The sequence below is a fragment of the Mustela putorius genome, unplaced genomic scaffold (assembly GCF_011764305.1).
Source record: "Mustela putorius furo isolate JIRA1106 unplaced genomic scaffold, ASM1176430v1.1 tig00000698_pilon_pilon_pilon, whole genome shotgun sequence".
NCBI lineage: Eukaryota > Metazoa > Chordata > Mammalia > Carnivora > Mustelidae > Mustela > Mustela putorius.
The window spans coordinates 2271032-2293229 of NW_025421449.1; the positions used below are offsets into that span (position 1 = coordinate 2271032).

The following is a 22198-nucleotide window of genomic DNA, read 5'->3' on the forward strand; positions in this document are numbered from 1 at the left end:
TCTGTGTGCCATCTCCCCTCAAAATATATGAGTAAGAAGCCAGGCCCAGAATACCGTGTCTTTAAGTGCACTGACAATGGGTACAAAGGCCGGGCAGTGACACAAGGAGTTTGCAGGGAGTTGCAAAAGTGAAATCAATTAATCTGTGAACTTCAACATGTTACTTTTCCAAAGGCTCAGCAGCCTTTGGAATAAGAAACTGACAAGAACCTGCTGCTGTAAATGTTAATGGGTCGGCCATACTTCCTGAGCAATTAAAGGGGACTTGGAAAGATGACCAGAAGAGCCAAGTTTTTTTTGTTTGTGCCAACAAGTATGGTTTATTCTAGAAGCAGATATCTTCCAGGACTTTTTAGTGTGTGGATTCTTAAAAATCATTCCTTATGGAGGAGGGAGAGACTGTTCTAGCCACCACGGCAGCGGGTAGGGGTGGGGTGGGGGGCAGAGCTCAAGGACCATTCCATGAACGGACTTCTAGGTCAGCCCCTTGATGGGGCTGGATAGGCCAACGTGAAGCTGGAGACTCTAGGAATGGGCCTTGAGGGGCTGGTGGGTCTGAAAAAAAAAATTAAATGTGAGAGGAAATTCCTACAACATGGATGAGACTTGAGGACATCCTACTCCATGAACAGAGCCAGTCTCAAAAGGACAAATATTTTGTGGCTCCACTGATATGGGGTGCCTGGAGCAGTCCTGTTCATAGGGACGGGGAGTAGAAAGGTGCTGATGGGGGCTGTGCGGTGGAGGAGGGGGAATGCTGTTCGCATTTAATGGGCATGAAGTTGGTTTTGCAAGATGCAGAGAGTTCTGTGGACAGATGGTGGCGATGTTTGCACAACAATGTATGAACTGTATGCTTGAAGCATGGTCAAAATAGTAAATTTTATGTTACGTGGATTTTACCACAATAAAAAAATGAGAAAGAAGAACAACACAATGTACATGGGCTTTCGTGGGGCAAACTGGGGGCGAACTGGGGGCAGTACAGGGGAGTGCGTACAGGGGAGTGCGTACAGGGGAGGACAGCCTGCAAGATGACAAGGCATGTGGCTGTTAGATGCTGCAGCCAGGGGAACATCCTCAGTGGGAGGGGGAACTTGAAAAATACACGGCGGTTTAATATTGACAAGATCCTGTTGGCTGGATTCACAGTGAATCCCCATCCAGCCCCTGATCTGGGCTGAAGCTGGCTGTGCACACAGATTTTGTGCAAATGGGGTCTTTGAGAAAACCCGGAGGGACCAAATCCATCTGAGCTGCTATGAGCTGGACCTGTGTTGCCAGCACAGGAGGGAGCCACAGTCCAGGGACTTGATTCAGTGGAAGTAGGAACTCAGAGCCACAGGTGACCAGGAACCCCAATGCTTCTTCCCATGTCTCCCCATCCCGGCTTTCCACAGAATCTGCAGCCATCTCTGGACTTCCCAGAGCATCAAAGGCCACCTTCTCTAGATGGTAAAGGATAGCAAAACCCCAGCTGGGTCCCATTTATGGAAGGTCTCTTTCCTCCTTGATCTTGCCAACCACCATTGTGCAGCCACCTTTGGCACGGTAGCTGTTTGGAAGGCAGGAGAGCACGGTGGGGGAGAGAGGGGGTTCCCCAGCCAGACATGCTGGATTTCGGGCCTGGCTCTGCCAGTTACTGTGTGGCTTTGGACAAGTTATTCACTGTTTGAGCCTCAATGTATTCATCTGTAAAATGGGAGTGATGCTACTCATAGTCTGCTGCACAGAACTTTTGGGAGAATCGAATATGGTACTGCAAGGAACTAAAGTGTTGGTATGGATGGTTACTTTCCAGAGGACCGTGGGTTCCTGACCTCTGCTCTAGCCTCCCTGGAACCCTGTGTGTCTTGGCGTGGAAGGGACAGAACTTCTTCCTTAGGCTGCCCTTCAACTCTTAGGAACATAGAACGCGTTAGGAACACAGAACACCACTTACACACTAAGTGCTGTATTCTACCGCTTAGACTTTCTCCAAGGGAATGGGACCATTCCACAGCCCATCCCAGCTCCTGGAATCACCCAGCCCCCAAGCACAGACCCACTACAGAGAGGAGAGTGGAATTGTCCTCCTAAAGGGAAGGCAGCCTTTTAATGGGCTCCGTGTGATAGGCAAGTCGGTATTGCTGTTGAGACGGTGGGGCTGAGAACAGCCTCAAACCAGGGGGCAGCTCCTGAGCAAGGCGGGCAAAGGGACTCGGACTCAGCATTCTGCCTTTGGCTGTGAGGCTTTCTCTTCTGCGATCTGGCTTGAATGCATCCGAAGAACTTGTGCTCTTCCGATATACTCTGGGAGAAGGGAAGACATCCGTCAGGAGAGGACAGGGAGGGGCCTGGCTCCTAGCTGGGAGCTGCTCGGGAGACCTGGGTGGACCTGCTCTCCCCACAAGACCCCAGGAAGATGTGGGTCAAGGCCAGCTTCTGCTCTGGGCTCTGCTGGTGACCTGGAAGGAGCCAACCCCCTTCTCAGAGCTTCACCTCCCCTTCCCTTTCTCCATCCAGACAAAAAATACCTAGAGGGCCAGATAGCCAGCCCCCTTAGGATCCCTTACAGTCTAGTGGGGGAGAATATTATACATGGCAGGTAGCTGTCCTCTTCTCTGCCCTTGCCAAAGGCACCAGGATGATGCTGCAGCCTCCTCCCTGGTCTCCCCCCCTGGCCCCCGACAGTCCATTCTTTACTGGATCGCCACGGGTCCCCCCAGGCCCTGCTCATAAGGCTCCAGGGCACCCCCACGCCCTCTGCATGGGACCACCGATTCCACCCACCTACCCTATCTCATTTCTTACTTCTGTCCTGACCCACAAGGCCCCAGGCACCCTGGCCTGTGTGTGATTTCACCCACACACCGGGCACGTGAGAGCCCTACTTCTGGGCTCTCCCTAGACCCACATCGGGCTGGATCCTACCTTTTGTTTGGCTTAAGGAGCCCTCTCTCCACCCTGCCAGTCCTCCCTACTGTCCCTCACTTTACCTTTTTTTTCCCCTTTTGGTACCTGGCCCCCTCAAATGTTTATATTGGCTGCCCTCCTCCTCATAAGCCCCGTGGCCACAGGAGCCCATCTGGACTCTTCCCCAGAGCCTAGCTCATAGCTGCTAAGGAAGTCTCTTGAATGAGTGGAGAGATGAATGGACAGAACGGGAAGCTTCCTGGGACAGGGCCTTATCTCCAGGGTCCTTGAATCCTGGGCATACAGCCAGGGTGGGCTTCGGGGAGTGCCCAGGATGACCTGCTGCCTGGAATCTTACCTGGTTTGTCGCCTTTGGGTAGGGGCGGTGTCTTTGTCTTCTTCGGGGATTGGCTATAAAGGACACAAAGACAAGGCTGGGAAGGTGAGGCCAGAGCCCACTGGGGCACAGTGGCAGGGCGGGTAGGGCAGGGAGGGAAGTGCTCCAGGGAGACACCTGAGAGCCCAGTGCAGGGTCAGAGCGAGAACCCAGACCCTCAAACCTAAATGAGCACAAGCCCCAGCCCCCAAGCTGCAACCACCCTCAAACTCAGCATTCCCTAGAGTGAGCCCATTCCTGCCTTCCCCTTCTGACTGTTCGCACCCTCTCATCGGCTCCTTCCAGTTCTACCAATCCCAGCAGCGTTCCCCAAGCTCTACTGGAAAAACTCTGGGAGACTGTCAAAATGACACAGCCCCTGGTTCATCCCCAACGTGCTGTGTTAGAATGTTCCAGAATCTGCATTTTCCACAAGGTCTCCTGCAAATCTGCGTGCTGCTGGGCTGGGAAGTGAGACTAGTCCCAGGCTGAATCCCAGCTCCAGGGTGGACCCCTCGGGTGACTTTGGGCCTCCATGTAGTGGTGGCTTAGCCCGAGTTTTCCAATTTGTAAAATGGGGGTGTACCGCTGCCTCCACAGATGGTTGTGTGGGCTGCAGATACGTGAGACATCTGCCAGGGTCAGGCAGCGTAGTGGGCATGTATTACTGCCAGATCCGTCACTGGCACCTGGCCCTACACACCTGCTTTGTGAGGATTTACCTACTCGCCCCTTTTCCTGTGTCCTCCAGCCATAGGAAGCATGTAACATCCCTGGTAAGGGACTTCTACTTGCCTGTTAGATTTCCATCTCTACTTGTCTTCCCAAAGACTGAGAGCAGGAGGGCTCCATGTGGCTCCTCTGGCCCTTGCCTTGCTACAGCTGACACAGAGCGCCCCTAGGGCATCCCCCAGAGCCAGCCACGGAAGCCTGGGCTGTAGCAGGGGCTGACCTGGGAATCCCCAGGGAAGGGACTGGGCCTTCTCCTCCTCCAGCACAGGCTCAGTGAGCCCAGGCTGTGGCCAGCGCCCGGATTCCTTTTTCAGACCACCCCAGCCTCCCCTGGGAGGGCAGGTGGATGAATGTGAGGGAGCAGCTCTGGGAGCAGAGGGGCAGGTGAGGGGAGTGGAGCCCACCTGTAGGGTGGTTGTTGCCTCTCTTGAGAAGGTTCTTGGACTTCGTGGAGCTGATGGAGAAGTTTTTCCACCGGGAGAGAGTCTAGGGGCTGTGGAAGGAGCTGAGCCACCGCTGTCTGCAGGAGCCCCAGGGCCAGGTCTTTCTCTGCAAGCATAGCCGGGGAGCACGGTCTTCAGTGGCAAGACCCACGCTGTCCTGTCCCCATAAGGGACAGGCTGGAAGCAGGGCCTCCAGCTCTTCTGCCCAACCCTGATCCAGGATAGCTCTCTCTAACCATCTGACATTCTGCGTCCAGGTCCCCTTTTGGTGGGGGGGGGGGCTTCTCTGTCTTGGCCCATGTGTGTGCAGAACACCCAACCCTTCCCCACCTTTCTCTCACCACAAGATCACATGCCCGTACCTTGTCCTTGGCCCTCTCTGGCCCAGCCGCCATGCCTCTGGGCTCTCTCTGGAAAGCCCCCTGGGGACCTGTCTCCTCCCCTCCCCCGCCCCCCCCAACTCCCTCCAGCTCCCATCAGCACTCCTCAACCCCCCACTTGATTACACCTTCCATCCACCATCCCAGTGTGTGCATGTGCGTCCACTTGTGTGTCCCTGTGCATATGCTGTGCCTGTGTGTGCATGTTTCCCACAGCAGTGGGTGTCTGCTGAAGACAGCTCTGGACTTCTCCCTGCAAGGTGTCCAGGGTGGTGGTCAGCCTGAAGCCCCCTCTGAGAAGCAGGGGTGTGGAAATCCTGCTGAGCAGGAGCAGGAGCATGGAGCAGGGGGACCGTCCTGTTGGAAAAGGCTAGTTTGGGGCTCCAAAACGGAGCAGCAGCCCAGGGGGATGGCTCTGGGTGGGAGCCGAGTGATATCCAGAGAACAAGGCCCTCAACAACCTCCAGTCCGAGAAAGCCCCAGGCACCTGCCGTGTCCTCACCCTTCGGAGGAGCGTACAGAAGCCAGAATTGGATAGCGCTCAAGGAGTCTGTCTGCAGGATCTGACAAAGGAGCTCCAGGATCTGCGGGCAGGAGGATAGGCCCCGGGTCAGCGGGTCTGGTAGGCACGTCCCAGCCAGCAGCACAGGCCCCGCCCCCACAACGTGGGCTCCCAGAGCCACATGCTTGGCTCCACTGGTCCCCACCAAGGTCCCTGCCCCGTGACTTCGCACTTTACAGAGCACTTTCTGTCCCACCAGTCCCGGAGGAAGAGTCTTGAGGACCCAGCCGGGAGAGTGCGGCAGAACCACGCTTCTGAACCCCATGTGTGGATGCCTCCTCCCTGAACCCCGTGTGGACTGATGGTACCCCAGAGTCCCTCACTGGGAAGGCAGAGTGTGAGCGGGCCGCGCGGCTGCTCAGAGACGCACCGAGTCTCGGATCCCTGGGTCCTGGGCTTGGGGATTTAAGGAACCCCACAGGCCTCCCCTCCCTGGAGCTCCCAGGGTCTGGAGACGCTAGCATAGAGGTGGGGTGATCGGAGTGGGTGGGCTGCGGCTCAGGGCTGGCTGTTTCTGCAGACTGCCGGGCCTGGGATTCCATCTCCCCCAGTGGCGTGCGCACTTCACACCCAGCCGCTTCCTCAGCTGCTTCCTCAGCCTCGGGTGTCACTGCCACTTTCCGACCCTCTTCCCCCTGTGATCTCCAGGCAAGTGTCATCCGGGGGAGAGCCAGCTCTGTGTCGAACAGGCTACGGGGGCTCCCTAGGCCGAGCTGCTGATGGCGGCTGTGGCTACGGCCGGCTGGAGTTGGGGCTCGCGGTAGCAGGTGGAACCCTTGGAGTCCTAGGAAAGTGGGGTCCCCTCAGTGCTTGGCAGTTGGTATTCCCAGGACCTGGAGGGGCCTGTCGGTCCCCAGCAAGTCTGCCTCATTCTCAGCAGAGTGGGAACCGGACTGAGAATCTTTCCAGGCCTCTGCCGCCTAGGGCACCCCCTTGGTCCCACATACCCACCTGTTGCAGTGACTCCCACCCTGGGTCTGCCCCTGGGCCCTTCTCCGTTCTCCGCGTCCAACTTACCTGCCCTGGGCCCCCTCCCCACAGGACCCGAGAACCTAATTCCAGGCAAGTTGAGGCCGCCCTATGGTGGAGAAAGTGCTGTTCTAGTTCGAGTTACGCCGCTCCCTCTCTGGGGGCCTGGGCCACAGAATGTCACCGGGCAGGGTTTTAGCCTCGCCGTCTGTGGAATGGGGATTCTGGGCCCTGCCTGCGCTATCCATTTCAGCGGAGCCGTGCAGTTCTCCAAAGGACTGCAGGCTTGGAAGCGCTGGTCACGGGGAGGGTGTTGAGAGACTGGCGCTGTGTGTAACCTTTTCTGGAGAACATGGATGCTTTTGGAAAGGGACTGTGAGATAGCTTTAAGCCACCGGCAAGGGGCAAGGACTCATCTCAGGCCTTGACTGGGAAACTTGTGCAGGTGGTGGGCGGCGGGGGGGTGGGGGGGGTGAGTCTGTGCATCACTGTAGCAGAGACCAAACCCCTCCAAGTGTGGGAAGACTGTGCTGGGACTGGCCCGGCTGGCTGCAGCCCGAGGCAGAGCAGGGCATGCTTTGGAAAACAACACTAGGCAGGACCTTCCTCTCCAGCCGTTCAGCCACAGCGGCTCCCTTCCTGAACTCCTCCAGCGCCACAGCTGGAACAGCCCTTCTTGACAAGCCGTTCATGCTCCTGGCTTGGGTGGATCATGGAACTAAATCCCTGAGCGGGGAAGGCCTTCAAAGAGAGGGAGAGCCTCCCACAGAAACCTGGATGCAACAGGGGGTTGGATCCGGGGGCTGGACTCCCAGGTCCGGAGTTCCTGAGGCTGACGGTCTCAGGTACATGTGTCCCCAGGAGAGGCCACGCTGCCTTTTTTCTTTTTTTTTTTTTTAAGGAGGGAGAGGTGGGGGAAGGGGCAGAGGGAGAGGAAAAGAGAGAATTCCAAGCAGGCTCCACCCCATTATGGAGCCCAAAGTGGAGAGGTCCATGCCACGACCCTGAGATCATGACCTGAGCCAAAATCAAGAGCTGGACGCTTAACTGACGGAGCCACCCAGGCGCCCCGAGAGGCCACACTTTAAAGCACACTGAAGTTTTTAAGCTCCTAGTTGGGATTGCTGGGAGCCTGGGAGCAGCAACCCCCGTGTTCTCAGCCCTCAGACCAGACCTCCATCAGGCCATAGCTCCCAGCGTTCATTCCCAGGGCCTCACCAGCAGCTCCTGATCCCGCAGGACAATGGTCTGAGCTCCTCCATCTTTGCCAGAAGGATAAATCCGGGGGCTCTGGCGAGAGTGGCGGCGACCAACGGCTCGGGTGGAAGTGGGGATGAGCCTCCCGGTTTCGGCTGAGTACTTTGCCCCCTGCTCCCGCTGAGGTTCCTCCTTCTGCTGGGGGCAAAGTGGCCAGAGACTCCAGGCAGTGAGAGAGAGATCGAGAGAGAGAGAGAGAGAGAGAGAGAGCGCGGGGCGGTAGGGCAGGGGGCGCGGCTCAAGGAAGAAGGCAGAAGGGGCCCAGTCATACCTCTAGGGCATTCGCTCCCCTCCTGAAATCCCAGCATCACCACATTGCAGGAAACTAGGAGGATGACCAGGCCAGCCCACCCTGTTCTAGACTCCTTTTCCCAGCCAGGGGCCCCTCTATAGCCAAAGTTCTTCCTCCTGGAACTTGAATGCTGGAGCCCCTGGCGATCCTCTGAAGTCCTCGTACTTCTTCCTAGGGAGACCCTCCTTCCTTCCCCTCCCCCAAGCCCATCACAGATTTGAAAGCAGTATCCTGGGCCATGGTCCCCATTGCCTACCTTAACTCCCAGGTCAGCTGCTCCCAAGTTTGTCCCCCAGAGCTTGGCATCTTTTCTTTGCCCTGGGAAACCCTCCTGAGCCAGGCCTGTGGGTACGAGGCCTGAGACCTCCTACCCTTGCAACCCAGTAGACTGGGGCATACATCCTATTTTATTTGTTTATTTACTTGTTTATTTATTTTAGAGAGATCAAGAGAGCTCCTGTGTGTGAGCAGGGGAGGGGCAGAGGAAGAGGGAGAGAAGCAGACTCCGTGCTGAGCACAGAACTCCAGTGTGGTGCTCGATCCCAGGACTCTGAGATCAAGAGTTGGATGTTCAGCTGACTGAGCCACCTGGGCACCCTTATACTTTTCCCCATTTTCAAGATAAGAAAAGTGAGACCCGGATTGCTTAACTGAGTTGCTGTGAGCATTGCACTGAGTTAGCCGCAAAGCAATCGTGAGAGCTCTGTTGCCCCAGACAAGGGTGGAGCCAGAGTCCGTCTCAAGGGCCACACCTGCCCTCAGTCCCTTTCCAGCTACCTCCAGGCTGCCTCCAATTGTCTTTACTGAATTACCAGCAAATGGCACCCATGAGGTCACCCCATCCTATTTGAAATCCTTCAGTCAATCTCCCCTCCTTAATGAGATCCGACACTACAGTAAGTTCAGAAATTAAGAACAAGCTCCTCTTTTTGTCCACATTCAAAGTCAGCTTCTTCTCACACTTCCCCCTTCCCCCTGCCATGGCTGCCCACGTATCCCTGCATGTCATCCCGGTCTCTAAGGATGTCCTGCTTTTCCCAGCTTCTGTGTTCTTGTGCTAGGGACGCCTCCCCTGTCCACTTCTTCACATCCCCCTTCTGTTACGAACCCTTCCTGGATTTCTCCACCCAGCCGCCTTCTCTTCTCCTCCGAGCCCTTGCCGCGACCCTCCCCGTTCAGGCCGGTGTTCTGTAGCCCCCTCCTCCCTGGGCCAACAGCCCCCCACCTCTTGTGGACACGGGCTTTACTGTCCATGAGGTGGGAACCCCCTTGGGAGGGATTTTGTTACAAAGAGATGGACCCTTGGATCTCTTCCCGGCAGCGCCTTTGATCCACACCCACCTCTTTGCTCTTCAGCGCATTCTCCTTAGTGAAGACGGCCACCCGGGAAGCCAGGTCCTTCAACTCCTTCTTCCAGGTCTCTGGGAAGACACTGCTAGCTGATATGTGGGGTCCTACTCCCCGCCCTCCCTGTGGTACCCAGCACTCGGGGGGAAGCGCCTGGCCACCTCCCCAGCCTTCCCAGCCTCATGTCTTACAGGGAAAGGGGGAGGCAGTGACCTGGGGGGAGGCAGTGACCTTGAGGGAGGGAGGAGGAATCCCCCCCCCCCGCAACCTTGGTGCAGTCACTACTTGGCGGGCGGCTGACGTTGATACCCTAGCCTGTGAAGGCTTCACTGGGGGATGCTGGAGATGCTTGGCTCCCTGTGCTAGGAAGTGTGCGGGTTAATCCAGCTTTGCCTTCTTTGGACACTGAGGCCAGGCTGGAGACCCAGTGGCTGTGCTGTACCAGTCACTCAGACATCCACCTGTTCCTGGCGAAGCTGGTCTGGGAGCAGGCTGGCGACAGAGAGCCTCGGAACCCTCTCTGCTCTACACCGCTGTCCTGGTTCCTCCCTGGGGCCTCTCCCCACACCCACCAGTGAGCTTTCCCTTGGCCCCGCAGGGAAGGGCAAGGGCCTGGGCAGGGCCATGGCCGCCTGAGAGCTGCCCCTCCATCTCTGGCTGTCTGCTCCGACGGCCCGGTGATAGAGCATACAAGCCACTCAACATTTCCAGTATCATCCCTGTCTCTGGCTGTCAGTCACGTGACTGTGGCCCGCCTCTGCCTCTCCTCTGATGGTTATTACTCCTCAAATACCTCAAATCTGAGTAGGGGCCACATTTCTGAGGACCTGGGGAGGGGGTGGGGAAGAATGCAGATTCTGCTGCCTGAGGAAATGTGGAAAAATCTAGGGTACCCCATGGGACCCCAGCAACCTAAGAGCTCTTTCCTTCCCAGGCACCTGGAGAGGGGTTGCTGCCCACATACACACCAGAGGAAAGCTGAGGCTCCCGATTGGACTGTGGGTCTCCAATGGGGACAGAGATGCCAGGCATCCCCATCAGGCAGCGGGATAAAAGTGTGACTTGAGGCACGGGGGCTAGAGAGAACTCGTCTCTGACGACACAGACGGGCTTCCCGGTGAGATCTGTGAAGGGTGAGAGGCCGTGAGAAGGAGACCCTGGGTGGACCCTAGGAAGCCCGGGAGACTGGGAGGCGGTGGGCAGGGAGAGCACTGAACCTGCTTCTTCTAGTAATCACAAAAGCCCATAGATCACTGGAGCTGGGAGATCCCGCAGCCACGGAGGCCCTACCCACAGGGACATTAGAACAGACAGTGACAGGCTGTGCTCAGGCTCACCTAGCGAGTCAGGTGGAGGTGAGATAGGAACCCAGGCTTTCTGGAACCCTAGTACTGGGGTCCTTCTGATGTTCTAGGACAGAGCAAGGAACTGCAGGTGTGAACACACAGAGGCAGACAGCGTAAAGAGGAAGGCATGGGGCAGGGCGCTAAGCCACAGTCTGTGACCAGAGGGGCCTGGGCTCAAATCACAGGGAGTGGTAAGAGTTAGCCAGACCCCTCTGGAGAAAACTCCTTGCCATCTGTCAGCCTGTGGCGGGCAGCCTGGGGGAGATGGCGAGCCGCTTACTCACAAGGACCCTGCTGCCTTACAGTCTGGCCATGTATTATCGCCCACCGTAAAGCTTCAAGGACCAGCCTGGTAGGACCGAGCATGGTGGCTCACTCTGTCCTTTCAGAAACACTCTACTTTTTGTCCAGGGGTCCCCTCATTCTGCTGGTCCCTCCTAACTCGCAGGCCACTCCTCACCTCCTCTGCTCCTTCCTTCTCACCAATGGCGTCCCTCCTAGAATGGCCACATCGGGGTCTCTCGCCTGAACTCTGGGCCCAGACGCCTACTCTGCCCTTCCACCCCCAAGCCTGAAAGTCCTGTGCAGTCTTACATCTCCCAGGTCCTCACCAAATTCCCAACCCCGCTTCCACCCAGCTTGGGCCCTCGCTTCGGGCTATTTTTGCCTCAGTCCATGGGACTCTGGTTTTCTAGCCATCAGGCCCAGCACCAGGGAGTCATCCTTGACTGCTCTTTGCCTTTCCCACTCATTTCGAACCAGTCCGCAAATCCTGTTCGCTTCACCTCTGTAGGTCTCTAGAGCAGGGCCGCTCAGTCTTCCACTGCTACCTCCTTGGTCCATGCCACCCTCCAGACAGCGGCCAACATGTCACTCCTGTCACTTCTTTGCCTTCGCCCCTTCCCATGGCTCCCATTGCCTCAGCGAGATGGCTCAATGGTAAGTGGGTGACCTCCAAGGCCCACGTGCTCTGGACCCCCATCACCTCTCTGGCCCATCTCCTTTTTACCCTTCCTTATTCTGCTCCAGCCACACCGGATTCCTTACTGACCCTCCAACTGAGCCAGGATGTGTGCCTCAGGGCCTTTGCACTTGGTGTTCCCACTGCCCGGGACATTTTTTCCCCCAATATCCACAATATCCCTTTAGTTCTTTGCCCCAAGGCCATGCTATTGATGAGGTTTCCTCCCCTCATGAGCCTTGGTGCTTTCTATATGCTGACACCTTATCTGTTTCCTATCCTTTCTCACCAGAGTCAGCTCTGTGGGGTCAGGGACTGTCTTATTCAGTCATATCCCCAGCACCTAAAATGTACCTGACCTGTAGTTCACACTCAATAGATGGCTAAGTGGATTAATTGGCTGGAATTCCAGAACAGAGTGCGGTTCTGGGGCAGAACATTTATCCCTTTCCCTGAATCCTAAAATGGGAGGAGGATTGGTAATGAGGGACATGTTCTAGGGCTAAACACTTGGCCTTGGAGCCTGTCCCCAGGGTCAAGTCTTTGCTTGACCAAGTGCTTGCAAGTGGCCAAGGAGCTCTCTGACCCTGACCAAATCCCCACCCTTTCCAGGTTTCAGCTTGGAAATGGGGGCTGACACCTCCCTTTCCCATTTTTAAGATGACCCCACCACCTCTAGCCGGGCCCCTACCCACCCCAGGTCTACCTTGGATGTGGGTCACACGTTGTGGGTGCGGATGGTGTCGGGAGAAGAAGGAGTGGTGGCTGAGGCGGCCAAAGCGGTAGGTCCCAGGGGTTTGGGGCCTGGGGGCCCTCAGTGCCGTTTGGATCAGCTGGAAATCCACAATCCCTGGGATCATCAGTTCTTTCTGCAGCCCGCCGTCCCCATGGCTCCTCGGCCTGTGTCCTGACTTCTTTTTAGGCTCAGCCCTTGGACTGAAGGAGAACATTAAGGAGAAGCTAATGGAGCCTCCGGGCAGCAGTGCCCACCCAGCTTGGAGCTCAGGTCTTATCTGGAGTCTATTACTGAGACACGCTGAAGTGGGTTTCCAGGATCTCTCTCCCACCCCCCTGGCACCCAAAGTCGGGCCTCTCCCGGGGTCCACTCCCAACTGGTACAATCTAGTCCCAGGGAGCTTCCTGTCTTCCTAAGATGCCTTCACAGGGAGCTTGAATCTATTTGAAAGAATTCAGATGGAATCTCTCAAGACCTCAGTTTTCTCCCACAAACCCTCTCTCAAGCCACAGGGAAGAAGCCTCAGACCCACCTACTCAACCAAATACCTGGGTAAAAGCAAAGGGACCTTATATACACAGACACAGCAAGGGCCTGTCGCCACGCTGACTGTTGGCAGTCCAGGAGAAGCCAGCTACAGGCAGCCCACCCCCACCCTGTGCCCCCCAGACAATCTTGGCCCAGGCATCCAGAGGCCAAAGCTGGAGCGCCGAGGTCAGATGGCGCCAGCATGTCCTTTTCCCGGGGGGCCCCTCCCAGGAGACGCAGAGCTGATGCGGTAGCCTTCAGAGTCGCAACGCTGCAGGGAAGCGTCAAGCTCTTGCTCTGCTTTGCTGGAGACAAGCTTCTCAGGTTGTCTGACCTCCACCCTGCGCCCCTGCCCTCCGCCGAGGATGCCAGGCCCTGCCTCTGGAGGAGGAGCTCGAGGTCAGTCCAACAAGGATCCAAAGGTGGGGTGCTCTCCGCCTGGGGCCTGGGGGGGCCACCTGCCTGCGTGCTGTCTGCACTCCCTTCTCCCGCTGGCCCCGGCTGAAGGGAGGCCCTCTGGAGAAGAGACGGACTCTGGATATGCTAAGCAAGGTGCTCTGCCCCGGGACCCTCTGAGAATTTCGCTGACCAGGCCCCTGAGTTTTCTGTGCCGTCCTCGATTGGCCTCTAAGGGATCTGGGACTTAAAGAAATAAAGCAAACCTTCTCTGAAATTTGCAGTTACCTGGTGGTCCCCTACCCCAAGTGATGGAGGAAGTCATCCCTCAGAAACCCCAGGAATTCTAGTACTAGGTGCTTCGGCCCCCCGTTACCATGTCCTCTCCCTCCAGGGAGGGACCCAGTGTGTGACCTGCGCTAAACTCAGGCTCAGAAACCCACGGGGACCTGGCTGAGGGCAGCGGAAGGCGAGGCCCCTCAGTCTGCTGGGTTTCCCCTGGCCACCTTTGTCTCCCACCCCGCCCTGCCTCCACCACCCCCTTGGTCAGCAGCGGGGGGCACATGCGGGGTCTTACGCCATCAGTGGATGTTCAGCCAACTGGGTCTTCACTTCGGTAGCCATCATAGCCTTTCTGACAGAATAAAGGCCAGTGCACCTAATACTAGTGCTGGAGATGGATGGCAGGAACTCTCATACACTGGTGGTGGGAGTGTAAACCGGAACAGACACTTGGGGGAGAAAAATTGGCAATATCTTGTAAAATTGAACATTGGCATGTTGAACTGGCATAGAGCGCTCAGCCATTCCTCTCCCTGACATATACCCAGGGAGGCCCTTGCGGTGGTACCACGGGGGCTGTATGTAAAAATATTCAGACTAACATCGTGCAAGTTAGCCAACACCTGGCGACATCCCAAATGTCCGATGGTGGCAGGAACGGGAAAATGAGCTGTGCTGCATGTGGGCAATTGAGCATCATATTGCAATGACAATGAACCACAGCTACGCAGAACAACATGGGTGAATCTTACAAATATAATGTAAGGTCAAGGAAAGTGAGTCCCAGAAGCCCCAGAGCCTGAGATTCCTTTTTAGAGGTAGAGTTCAAAGGCAAGCAAAAGTATCATAAATGTGATAAAATAAGGTGGGGGGGGCAAGAAAACAGGACACACAAAATTCAGCTAGTGGCTATTTCTGAGGAAAGTAAGGGGGGGGATGGGATGGGAGGGGGCGGGTTAGATTGTTGTTGGTGGTGTTCTAGTTCTTGGTTTGAGAGGCGCCTTTGCTGGTGCTCATTATAAAATGAAATAAACTAATTTGGTGACATGGATGTAAGATGATAGGTGTTGAAGTCAAGAATTATGACTGGGGGCACCTGGGTGGCTCAGTGGGTGAAGCATCTGCCTTTGGCTCAGGGTCCTGGATGGAGGGCCTGCATAGGGCTCCCTGCTCAGCGGGGAGCCTGCTCTCCCTCTCCCACTCCCCCTGCTTGTGTTTCCTCTTTCACTGTGCCTCTCTCTGTTAAATAAATAGATAAAATGTTAAAAAAAAAGAATTGTGATTGGTCTAAATCTATGGACCTGAATATAGCTATATATATGCATATATGCATAATATATACACACACATACATATACACAGACACGTACGTATACACATATAGTACACACACAGATATACATGTACACATATAAATACACGTGAACACTCACACATATACATGTACATAAGCACACACATGTACACATTTATATAGTATGTGCACATGTACATACATGTATACATACACATGCACACGTGATTGCATATACACACATACGAACACACACATACATCTACACATACAATATACCACACACATACATGTACATATACATGTGCATACACATACATATACATATGCACACATACAGGTACATGTACACACAGCACATATATACAGGTCACATACAAATACACATGAACACACATGCACATGCATATATGCGTGCACATGCACACACAATACAGTATATGCATATATACATGCATGTACACATACACGCATATACACATACACACACATACATAGACACATGCACATATACATATACACACAGCACACACACATGTTCACACATATATACTTGTATATATGTATACTTGTATACACATACCTATACACATGTACACACACATGTATATATACACATATATATACACAATATACAGGCACATATATAGCACACATATACAGGTACACATAAAAATACACGTGAGTACACATGCACATACACATGTGCATTTACACATACATGTACACACACATACAGTATGTAGATCTCTAGATCTATCTGTCTATATCTCTCCAATGTGCAGGATAGTGATGGGGTTGGGACAGGAAGCCAGTGCACTCTGAAAATGAACTCTCAGTCACAAAATCTGCAAAGGACCCCAGAGAGCCTCAGGGCCAGCCTCTCAAGCGCTTCTTGAGTTCGGGAAAGGGGAGACTTTCAGGCGTCCTGCCTTTAAGTCTCCTGGTCTCTTCTCTAAAGAGCAAAACAGTCGGCAGAACTTCCTTGGAAGGAAGCTTTGGGCATCCTTGGTGACGGGGGCTGGGTCTAGAGCACTCACATGCTGCAGGCTTGAGGACAGGCCATTTGGAAGCCCAAACCCATCTGCCTACAGGAAAAAGTACTCGTTAGAACAAAGACTTTCAAATGCTTTTGACTGTGATCATACTAAGAAACTCCTTCCTAGATCCTGATTCACACACACACGTGCACACACATCTGTGTATGTGAAACTGAAGCAAGAACATTCTAGAGCAATCCTTACCCTTGCCACATAGCATGCACAGCACTATTTTCATCCTACTTCTTGTTTTCATTTCGCAAATGTTAGCTGTGACCAATTACATTGATTTTATAAGCCACAAATGGGTCATGACCCACAGCTGCGGTAGAGGTCAACAGGGACTCAGGCAGGCCTGTCTTTTCCAGAGTGGGACAGGCCGGGCCCTGCTGTGTCTGCTCCCGTCCTCACTCCCCTCTCTGCCTGGCCCCCAACCAGCTGGACACAAGGAGTCCAAACACTCACACCCATCCTAGACCTTCCCTTTCTGCATCTCGGCCTCTGGAGGCCCTCCCCTGGCCCCTCTGTCTGGCTCTAGTGTCCATTTCCTCCCCGGGAGACATCCGTGGTGGACTCACCAAGGCGAGTGCCTGCTACGGTCTGTGTATGAGAAGTCCCCGCTGCCTGAGCAGAAAGGAGCGAGAAGACACATCAATAGGCAGGCAGGCTCGCTGGTTCTGTGGGCAAGCCTGTCGGCTTTGTGACCACGTAAGGCACTGGTTGCTAGGCTACCCCTGCCCCACAACTCCAGAACCACTCCCCAGCACCCCTCTCCTTGCCACCCCCCCCCCAGCTCCTCTGAACCCTCCAGGTTCCCTCCAAGTTCCCTCTCCACCTGGGACTCGGCATTTTCAGTGGGGGCCGGGGAAGACAATGAGAGTCGGGGGCTGGTTTCAGCCAGCAAGCGGCAGACAGAAAAACTGGCAAAGAAGGTTGGTGGAGGTTGGTCCCAGCTTTGTCAGCCCAACCAGGCCTGATGCCACTCTAGAGAGCTCTGCTTCCCACACATCCTGTTTCTGGGGGTTGATTGGCAAGATAGCTGCCTCTTAGCTGGAGAGAAGGAGGCTGCCCGAGTGACCTAGAGCCTCCCTTTAGCCCTCCTCTGGGCAGGATAATGGGGTGGAAAGACTCTGGTTTTTAGCTGGGCAGGGGTTTCAATCTGATTCGAACACTTCCTAGATGTGGCACCTTGGGTTTCGAAATCACCCGTGTTGCCAGAAACATGGAACAGTGGTAAGAAGCTTGGTTGAATACCAGTTCTGCTACTTGCAAGCTGTGTGACCTCGGACAGATTACCTGATGTCTCTGAACTTCAGTTATCACATCTCAGAAATGAACATGCTCATGGGATTTTTGGGAAGACAGAATGATTTCATGCACATTGAAGTGTTTAGAACAATGCCAGGCACTCAGTATGATCTCCTACCATTATTGCCTTCTCTGAGCCTGTCTGACGGGGCAGTCTCCTCTACCCCTGGTGTCCTTCTGAAGGATGAATGAGCTCAGGGAATTCAGCTACCTAGTCTTTTACCTGGTGCACACGAGATGCTCAAAAATGGTAATAACAATGCTCATTAGTATTGGTGTCAGGATGGAGGTAGGATTTTTTACTCTACATGCCTATGTAGGTGGGATAAGTCCTTAGTCCGAGAACTCCCTTGGGTAATTCACTTGATTGCTTGGAGGCTCAACTTGGAACACCTTTTGTCCGCAGGGTACGATAAGATCAGGCACTGTGAGGGGTGCATGCTGGTTCTATGAACTAAGGGAACGTGCTTGATGCTGTATCCTCGGCTAGGAAGGAAGGAAAGGAAGAAGGAAAGCTAGAGGCAAACCCAACTCCTTCAGGAGTTCTGCTAGTCCCAGCAGAGGGTGGGGATTCCAACAATGGTTATGACCCACTGTGGGCGGTGCCTGATCTTGGCCTGGCCCCCAGTGCTCCTCCATCCATACAGGTCAGCATGGTCTCCAAGTAAGTGAAGCTTTTCCCAGGCCTGTCTCTGGGGGAATGAGGAGATCCCTTTGAACCCATTCTGCAAGATCCTTCTTCCACGTTTCTGGAGTTGTAGCTACTATTACAATAAACAGTACTGTGTTTGAAAGAAGGGAAAGCTTCTTTCCTGCCCAGTCCCTCCTTGTTGCTTCCAACCCACTTTGGGGGGTTTCCCACCAGATGACCTGAGACAGCTGAACCTAAAGCCCACCTTCCCTTTCTGATTGTACCTCTTACACTTCCATTGTATTCTTCAGAACCCTACAGCAGGGTCTGCATGTAGATTGAGCTGTGGGGGTGAAGGGAGTACCTTAGGGAATGCCTTCAACACTGGTTTGTAAGGTTGATAACATAATTGCTAAGCAAACCCTCCTGACATCATCTTTATGGAGCATCCAAGGCAGGAGGGTCTGTCTGCCTGGAAATGCTCTGAAGCTTGGTCCTCCTGCTCGGACATCTCAGTTATGAGAGGAGAAACATTACATTTTATGGAGCACTTTCTATGTGCCAGGCACTGTGCTAATCCTTTTAGACCTGTTATCTCATAATCCTAGAGTTGAGGAGATTAATGATCAGAGAAATCCTGAGTTACAGGTATTACAATTATTTCTAAAATTTCCATTTGGTTCATTATAGCTTCTATTACTTTGCCAAAACTTTCTATTTTCTTTTCCATCACTTATCTCCAGTGTGTTTCTCATTGCTCATTAGAACTTTTTTTTTTTTTTTTTTTTTTTTTTTTTTTTTTTTTTTATCATGGCTTCTGTAAAATCTTCCTCACAAAATTTTAACATCACTGCCTTTTGGTATTGGCATCATTGGGTATTTTGAGGAATTTCTCCAGAACATCAACATTTTCAATTGTATCGCAGAGGTCATATCTTTGTATTGTTTCCAGGAACTATAGTGATACCCGTTGTTTCATTCCAGACAGTGGACTGGATTTGATCTCTCTCTCTCTCTCTCTCAACCCCTTGATAAATCCTGCCAAAGATTCTTCTTCTTCTTCTTTTTTTTTTTTTAAATCAGTTTTTTCCCCTCAAAGAACCAATGTTTAGGTTTTCGGTCCTCTTTATTTAATTTCCTCTACTTTCTTGGGGGTCTACTTTGTGTTCTTTTTATAATTTCTTGATAGGGATACTTAGCTCATTGACTTTCTGCTTCCTTCTTTTCAAATATAGTCTACGTTTGAGGACATCATAGCTGCATCCCACATGGCTTTCCAGTTTTTAGGGGATCAATGCCAGTTTAATTTGCATTTCTTCAGTCAGATTGAGCATCTTTTTTCCTATGCTTAATAGCTACCTGTGTATATTTCTTGCTATTTCCGTTCATATCTCTTACCCACTTTTTCTATTTGTTTGTTGTCCTTCTTACATGAATATTTGTATATTAGAGTCGTTATCCCTTTGTAACATGAGTCAGAAGACATTTTTTCTTGTTCATTATTTTTCTTAGACTTTGCATATGCTATGAACTCAGTTTGAGATCCCCTCTCCTGCTCAATGGCCAGTCTGCTGAGGGCTTACTCACCTACTTTTGGAGTTCACACAGGAGAGCCCATTTTGACCCATTCTGCTTTGGTGGGCTTTCATTTATCCCCAACAGAATGAAGGCCAGAAGCACAGGCTCTGGAGATCCTTGGGCCTGCCATTCCCTACGTACTTGATCTCAGATAAGTTTTGACAATTTCTGGGCCTCTGTTTCCTCTTCTGTAAAGCAAGGATAATAATTCTGCCCCTATGGGGCTGTTTGATGCTTAAGGAAGATAATACGTATATAATCACCCCAGAACAGTGCCTGACCCATAGCAAAGGCTTTGAGGCATGGCATTTTTCTTTTATTATTACTATTGTTTACCCAAATCATGCAAACATTTCATGAATAGCTGTGTGTTATCCTAGTGCTGTCCCCCATCAGGGCAGGAGAAAGTCCTGTGATCACATGCCTCTTGGCTCACCTGCTATTTCTTTTCTGCTTTGGACACGGAGTTCTGGATTGTGGCCAGTACCACTAGTGCTTTGATGGCTGTTCTGAAAGTGGAGAGTGTGCCAGGCTCTGGGGGTTCACCCACCATGGATTGCTGGTGCCTCTATTGTCCCAAACTCGGTGTGACTAGCCTTCTGGTGGTCTTTTAGAGACAAGGGAAGGAAAGAAAAGGCATGACTAAAGACCACACATGGCTCCCCTGGAATGATCAAAGTTACTGGGTTACCTGTCAGCTGAGCAGAACTCACAGCTCTGGAACTGACATGACCGGTAGAGACTGGTCTAAGCCAGCCTTCAGAAAGGTCACCCAACTGGAAGAGCAGGCATCACAGAAGAGAGAAGAATCCTGAGTTCTCTAGAAAGATCTAAGGTCATGGAACCCCACAAGCTTCCTACATTCATCCTTGTTCAAGTTTAATATCTCTCTGGCTCCCACCCCTAGTCGTCCCCTCATACAATTGTTTGTATCTCTTCTGCAAACCTAGAAGCTCCAACAGGTCAGAGGCCAAATCTGCCTCAAGCATCAGCCAGCATACGCCCTTGCTTTGCATGGTGGTTACATGGGTGTGTCCGTGCTGTGCTAATTCATTGAGCTCCTGGTGCAATGCCGGGTGCTCAGTAAATATTCACTGAATGAATGAATGAATGGATGAATCACGAAGTATAAGGTAGTGTATCCAGGCCACTCACCCACTACATGCCCTAGTCCTTCCCTCAAAATTCCTACTATAGACTAGTATTTGTCAACAAAACAGCCCTAGTGGCAGGGAGTTCTCTATTGTTCAAAGCTGCCTACTGATTTTGTGTAGTCCTGCTGGCAGGAAAGTTCTTCTTAATACTGAGCTGAAATATATCTCCTTGAGGCTTCCCGTTAGTATTCTTGTTCTTCCCTGGTGGTCTCATAAGTCAAGTCTAGGTCCTCTTTGTGATCACAACCCTTTAGACGATGGAAGCTAGTGGACACAGCTACCTGTTCTGCTCTTCAGGCTTCTTCAAACTACCTTCAAACTACCTTCTTCAAACTCACAGGCTAATTACAAAATCATTGATTAGAGACGTGTTGAGTACCTACAACATGGAAAAGACTAGAGAACACAATGATGAAAAGATACAATACCTGTCCTCAAGAGGTTACAGGTCTTGTGGGGAGCCAGGGAAATGGAGACAGAATGTGGTATATGCTGGGGACAGTGAAGACACAGGGGAAGGAGAGCCCAAGCCCACCTATGAGTCTTGAGGAAGGCTCCACAGAAGAATGGATTATAGAATGTGCTCCAAGTAAACCAGAAGAGGAGAGCAAAATTCTGGGGATTCAAGAGCCCATGACATGTTATGGGAGCTCTAAGTAGCTCCACATGGCTATGGAGACCAGAAGTCCCAGATTGGGTAAAACAGTCCTGGTTATACCTTTTGTCCTGGGAAACTGAATAGGTCTGTATCAAAAGCATCTCATATTGGATGATAAACTATATGGTCGCTCTATGCCTGGGAAATAAAGCCTCGGTGTGAGATAGACATGTGGGAGGTAAAGGCAGAAAAAGGAAGAGGCTAATCAGAAGGGGCCTGTGGGCCAAGTTCAAGAAGAGCCTTCTGTTAACTGAACTTTGTATGGCGTCTTCCCTTGGAGGTCATCTTCTCCAGAAGTAATCTAATTCACAGATAGGTCAGCATATCTACTGTAAGATGATTATTGCTGTGGGTTGCCATTTATGGATGAGTTAACCAGGTAAGTGCTTTCTGCATAGTCTGGGGTATGGCCGAGGCTACCTCTGCTAACCCTTGTTCATGCATATTCTATAACTGATTCTCTGCCAGTAGACCTCAGTGTTGACTTGTTTTTATGGTTGTGAGGTTGTGTCCTGAGACAACATTGGGCAATCCCCTCAGGGCCTTCTGTTCCCAACTAGAAACTTTATAAGGCTTCCCTGGAGGGGGCTAGCTCGGGTGGGGAGTAGGCCTATTAGCTATAAACAACTTGCTCTAAAGAAGGGGAGTGATTTGTGTATTGGAGAGGCTTATAAGAATCTTCAAACGAAATGAGTTTAATTGGGTCTACGATGATGCAATAACCAGGGAGCCTTGAGTTAGATGTTTGAATGGGAAGCCAATGTAAAGAGTTTACGTATTTGCAATTCTTGAAATACACGAAAAATGAATGGTAAGGGAGGGCATTTGAACTATGTCTGGGTGAGTGGTTTCTTTGGCAGTGGTTCCTGCAGCATTCCAAGGTGCCAGGTCCAAAACTAAATGTAGTGGTCACCTCAAGGATTAGCTTCAGGATTAGCCCTGGTCCCAAGGGTACTGGGGGCTCTTGCACTTCAGTCATTGCTCAGACACCTGGCTCAAGGGGACACAAGGCTCCTCAAAATGGACAGTTCAC

The 22198-nt window shown here is 52.5% G+C and overlaps 2 protein-coding genes across 10 annotated transcripts in view; one reads left to right on the forward strand and one right to left on the reverse strand.

The window, feature by feature from the left end:
- Positions 1–1933: 1933 nt before the first annotated feature.
- On the reverse strand, positions 1934–16528 carry TBATA (thymus, brain and testes associated). 9 transcript variants are annotated; one of them, XM_004769505.3, is made up of 14 exons: positions 16415–16528; positions 15837–15884; positions 13798–13951; positions 13287–13466; positions 12267–12496; positions 10222–10377; positions 9248–9327; positions 7576–7749; positions 6406–6466; positions 5759–6172; positions 5329–5410; positions 4408–4552; positions 3254–3306; positions 1934–2292 (listed from the first exon to the last, which is right to left on the reverse strand). In XM_004769505.3, the coding sequence occupies exons 3-14, from the start codon at positions 13845–13847 to the stop codon at positions 2076–2078; spliced, it is 1842 nt and encodes a 613-aa protein (XP_004769562.1). In that variant the 5' UTR covers positions 13848–13951; positions 15837–15884; positions 16415–16528; the 3' UTR covers positions 1934–2075. The 9 variants fall into 9 exon arrangements, with proteins under 9 accessions (XP_004769562.1, XP_044939390.1, XP_004769563.1 ...); XM_045083455.1 differs by having other exon boundaries at positions 15837–15880; positions 16415–16496; XM_004769506.3 differs by lacking the exon at positions 15837–15884.
- Positions 16529–16592: 64 nt separating this feature from the next.
- The window catches only part of SGPL1 (sphingosine-1-phosphate lyase 1), a 67775-nt gene continuing 62169 nt past the window's right edge, over positions 16593–22198 (forward strand). The window contains exon 1 of the mRNA XM_004769502.3: positions 16593–16768. The gene's annotated coding sequence lies outside the window, so the exon portion shown is untranslated. The remainder of the gene's footprint in view (positions 16769–22198) is intronic.

Coding starts and splice junctions, on each gene's coding strand:
- TBATA (XM_004769506.3), bottom strand. CDS start 13,847: ATGATGGCTACCGAAGTGAAGACCCAGTTGGCTGAACATCCACTGATG. Junction 3,307..4,407: donor AGGCAACAACCACCCTACAG/GTGGGCTCCACT, acceptor TGTCCTTTATAG/CCAATCCCCGAAGAAGACAA. Junction 2,293..3,253: donor ACCCAAAGGCGACAAACCAG/GTAAGATTCCAG, acceptor CCCTTCTCCCAG/AGTATATCGGAAGAGCACAA.